Raw genomic sequence first — 5234 nt, 5'->3', positions numbered from 1 at the left:
ACACACACACACACAAACAAACAAACAAAAATATATAAATTTGCTATTTCATATTTTTGACGAGTTCATTATTCTATTATTATGGTAGAATTTTAGAATGACTCAAAATATGAAAACAAACTATGAAAATAATAGAAATAAAAATGAACATAAAGATGTAGCTTGTTTAATAGAGAGAAGAAAAAAATGATTTTGTTGGTGTTATTAGAGATAAAGTGGCCGATACTGAAAAAGAAATATTTACTAAATTGCATGATTCAGGGTTAATCTTCAGTATTCCAGTCAGCAGTAGTGGCGCACCGGAGCGGAGCGCGGTGCATGACGGGACGCGGGTGTAATCTCCACCTCACATCCCTCCATCATCAGCCGCACGCTGACCTCTGACAGCAAACACGGAAGCAGCATGGCGTCAAACAGCAGCAGCACCGCACAGCAGAGACTCAGGATCATAGCCGGACATTTGCAGAAACGGCCAGAAGATGAACACCCGAGCGTCGCTGCGCAGGAGTGTAAAGCCGAGACGTCCCGATCCAACCCGAGCAGCGCGACACCGGTGCCGAAGAGGAGGTATGTGGCGTCAATCTGCCTGCTATGAGATCTAGCTCTTCACGCGTCTCATACAGACACAGACATAAACTCCGCGTTTAAACAGCAGCGGGCGTTACATTGTATCACTACGTGCGCTCGAGAGCTGGATCTGAACAAAGTGTCCATTCATCCCGAAGGAGGAGGAGGAGGGTGCGGCGGCGCGATATCTGCACACTGACTGATGGACACATTCAGATCTCGTTTTCTCTTTTCATAGAGCATTGTGCTTATTGCACCAGTTCGTTCGCCTTAAGCTCACAGCGACCAAACCAGTAATGAAGAAGCCGCTTGTCACAGGGCTGCTGGTTCTTCTAGGGCACCTTATCAGCCCTTAAAGCTACAGGTCACCCACAAATAATGTCTGTCGTCAGCTACTCAGCCTCAAGTTAACGAGAATGAAGAACCAGGACAGTTTTCCAGTTAATAACTTAAATATGGGTTTGTTCCTGACACAAGGCTATCTGAAGATGTGTCACACAAGTCATATGGAGCTAAACTTATGGGGCTTGACATCCACTTTAGTTGTCTGAAAAAGAGCACCGTGGACGTTCTGTATAATAACTGGTTTTGTTTTCGAAGTGTTTTTTGAGCGTAGAAGTAGATGGTGACAGAATTTTCGTAGCTAGGTGAGCTTTAGCTTTTTTCTCAACTAGGGTCCACTGAAAGTCTCCAGAGGCTCTTTTGGAGAATATGTATATATAGACATGGGTGACCTTTCTACCTATTAACTGATTTCCAACTCTTGAATAATCTGTTAATAATTAATGTTCTTAATGAAAGCTCTTATAAAGTGTAACGTTTTTTGATTCTGGAGGTCCCTGTGTTGGCTGAAAGTTTTTGAGGGCCTTGTAGGCTATCTATGGAGGTTGAAAACGCCTTGGTTGTTGTGTTTCCTCCGTTTTCAGACATGTGCTTTCACTGGAAGGGATGATGCTTCTGTAAACGGAAAGGGCGTTGGTTATTTCTGTCTGTCTATAGTTTCAACTGTACTAGCCTGAGGCTCTTAACTGCAATCAGCTGTACTGGGACGTTTATTACACACTTCTCCATGTTCGTATCTCATCTATCTTTCCAGAGCACTGCTGTTTTTGCTTTTCTTTGTTATATCTGCGACAGCTGTAATCCCTTTAATCTTATAATTTAGTGGATATATTACTGGTCATGCTGTCTGTTGTTATGAATGTACATGTGAGGTGATCTCCCCACAAGTTGTATTTTGTATGTCAGAAGTTAGTTTGGCAAAGCTGTGCTTTGATTGGACGAGGGCTGTGGTGGTCTGACTTTGTATTTGCTAAGAGTGACCATGTACTTCCTTCATGTGGGCTGACGGCACTGTGCTGCCATCTAGTGCTGAACATGGAGTAACCTTTGACCTACTGAGACCCAGCAGAAGTTTCTCTGGCAGGGAGGCACTACAAATGTTTTCTTTGAACTATGCCCAATACCCACACTTGCGGTCTTTGCACTTGACCACTTGCATGACGCATTTCCTGTTTTTGGCCCAAGTGTTCAAGTGGACACGAAGACCACAAGTGTGTGTGGAACGCATTTATAACACTGTTATAAAAACGATCCAAAACACAACACTCACCGAGAAAGATCACATATTCTTTGGCTTTAATCTTTTGGATCCTTTTTGGAAACTGTATGAAAGAGATTGTATGAATTCATACAAATTAGCCACCACTTGCCAAAATGTTAAATAAATAGATAAATAAGTAAATAAATCGCCAGGAGAGTGTACTTGTCTGGCCGATATGGCAGGCATCTTGGACTCCTAGTGGTCTGGATGCTTCTAAACATTTTCAATGAACAATTTGAAAGCAAAGTCAGTATCACCACATTAGTGATACTTTGCAAAAAAAAAATTACATTTTCCATTGTCGATAGTGTAGTGTAGAGACGAGAAAGTCACATTTAAACCAAGACACTTTCTGCTAGTTAAAGGTTAAACAAATTTGCATGAACTTTCTCTGCCTTGCAACATGAAACTCCGGAAAGTGTGGATTCCTGTTGAAATATCTGGATACTTTTTCAGAGCAACTGTAAATGTAATCACACCTTTATGCATCAAATAGAACTAGATAAAATGCTCATTTAGCTGTATAAAATGTTTTGAGGGAATAACAGCGATGTGCACCTTTTAAAAAAAAAAAGTTAAAGGGATAGTTCACCCAAAAGTGAAAGTATCATTAGTGCCTTTCGCACCATTTTAGTTCCAGAACTAAATGTACAGTACTAAAGTACTGGGGCGATTTTGCATGAACTATTTCCCAGTACCATTTAAAAGGTTGCATTCGCACCGACAGTGTGTACTAGGAAGTGACGTAAGCCAGTCGACAGCGACGTCATTTGTGCGCGGCGTTCAACAACGGAAACAGAAAAACAACGTTAACAGCAGGAGGATGGAGGACGCTGTGATCGGAGCTGTGTTTTTGTTGTGTCTCGCGGGTTTCACAATAATGGACATGGAATGTCGACGTATACGTAAAGCGATTGAAAGAACGGAAAGGAGGACTAAGAATCTCCAATGACAACTGGCAGTGCTACATTTGCTACAAGCGCCTGCACTTCAGCGTCCGTCCATCTATCGCTGTTCTCCATACTTGCGAAATAAGTTGACACAGTGTTTACAGTATGTTTACACGGCGTTTTTAAATCATGGCAGGTGAGGGTGTTTTCGTACACGTTTGGCCAATCAATGTCTACTTACGTCACGATTAGTACCAGTTGTGCTGGTTAGACCCTGCTCTGGAGTAGGAGCTAATTTGGTTCTCGAAAAAGGCAGTCCGGTACTAAAAAAACACCCAGTTCCGGCGGTGCAAAAACGCCAAATAAGTGGGTAGTTCCACAATTAGTTCTGGTACTATGAAAAGGTTCCCGCGGTGCGTAAGGCCCTATTTACTCACCCTCATGTTGTTCCAATCCTGTATGTTATGTTCTGTCGAACACAAAAGAAGATATTTTGAAGAATGTCGGTAACCAAACAGATGCTGGTGGTAGCCATTGACTTCCATTGTATGGAAAAAAAAATAATACTATGGAAGTCAATGGCTACCGTCAACTGTTTGGTTACCGACATTCTTCAGAATATCTTCATTTGGGTTCAGTTGAAGAAAGAAACTCATACAGGTTTGTAATGACATGAGGGTGTGTAAATGAGGACAGAATTGTTGTTTTTGGGTGAACTGTCCTTTTAACAGACTAAACATCTGACTTGTCAGTCCTGCTTGCTAACAGCTTGACTATTCCAGTAGATATCAGGTTCATCCTAAACCAAGTTGGCCCTATTCAAAGAAAGGTACCTTTATATTAAAATGCTTCCTCTCAGATGTTTTGTCTCAGTGTATTATAACGTCTGGCTTGTCTTTTAGTTTACAATGCTTAAAATGTCACATGTAACAGTGTGCAGGAGTGAAACCCCACAGGCTGAATGTTTCCATCGTCTCGTCGGGTCTGGAGTCATCACATTTTTTCGGCTGATCTTTGCTGTTGAGAAGTCTGCATGTGTCCTGTTTTAGGGTTTGACTGTGTCTGTTTCTCAGAAGATCAGCAGCAGACCTGTATTCCGTCCTCTGATCACCCGCTCGCATGTTTCCTCAAACTGACAGTGTGTGTTTTTGGTCCCACAGCAGGCGCAGCGCTCTAGAGATCACAGCTGCACTAAAGCCTGGAGTAACGAACGTCACATCACACTTATTATTACTCATTACATTATGTGTAAGGGGATTTGAGAAAAGAGAGTAGAAGTGTGCTGTTATTTTTCTGAGAGATTGGATTTTGGGACGTGAGCCATAGTAAAGTCCAGAAACCAGTCGCAAGAAACCCCTCGAGTTAAGAAAAGCCATAGTGATAAAATCCTCACTATAAATATGTGAGAATGTGATGTGGAGGAACATTTCATTTAAGGTTATTACTTCATCAGCACTGATTATGCATAGACTTTTCTGTACATAGCATAAACAATTTAACATAAGCATTTTTTATGTTTATTTTATGTGAAAATGTAGGTTTGTAATATTTTTGAAATAAGTCTCTCATGCTTGCCAAGGCTGCATTTATTTGAATATTATGAAATATATTATTGAAATATTATTACAATTTAAAATAACTTTAATGTCACTCTTGATCAATTTAATGCATCCTTGCTGATAAAAGTATTAATTTCTTTAAAAAAAACTAAACAAACACTTGCTGCCCCAAACTTTTGAAATGTTATGCTTGTTAAAACTTTTCAGAATTCTCAAATTATGTATACAAATAATTTTAAATGACAGTTCAATATTGTTTTGGTGTAAGCAGAAAATGATCCTACAAATTAATGTAATTTTTTTTTTTACAAATTAATGTTTTGTTTTTTTGTTGATGAAAAAAGAATGTATTTTAATTTTGTTAAACAGTTTTACACTCAAAATCAGCAGTTTTATTATTATTATTATTTAGAAATATTGTAATAAATCCTGACAATACAGATTATTTTGTAAAAAGTACATCACATAAATTAGGGCTGCACGATTAATCGCATGCGATATTTAACGCGCATCTTGTCAGTAAAGACGGTTCTGTAATCAGCGGTAAATCTCCATCACCTGCGTGCTTTCACATTGAGCAGCATTAACTACACAGAGCCGTTGTTCACTGACGAG

The 5234-nt window shown here is 39.9% G+C and overlaps 1 protein-coding gene across 1 annotated transcript in view; it reads left to right on the top strand.

Moving 5' to 3' along the window:
• The first annotated feature begins 260 nt into the window (after positions 1 to 260).
• Positions 261 to 5234, top strand: part of LOC107671268 (alkyldihydroxyacetonephosphate synthase, peroxisomal-like) — a 42477-nt gene continuing 37503 nt past the window's right edge. Inside the window, exon 1 of the mRNA XM_016464164.1 lies at positions 261 to 567. Within this exon, the coding sequence (XP_016319650.1) occupies positions 404 to 567 (164 nt within the window). The 5' untranslated portion in view covers positions 261 to 403. The remainder of the gene's footprint in view (positions 568 to 5234) is intronic.

This window comes from Sinocyclocheilus anshuiensis, unplaced genomic scaffold, assembly GCF_001515605.1.
Source record: "Sinocyclocheilus anshuiensis isolate Anshui unplaced genomic scaffold, SAMN03320099.WGS_v1.1 scaffold284, whole genome shotgun sequence".
NCBI lineage: Eukaryota > Metazoa > Chordata > Actinopteri > Cypriniformes > Cyprinidae > Sinocyclocheilus > Sinocyclocheilus anshuiensis.
This window is presented reverse-complemented; position numbering and strand designations above follow the sequence as displayed.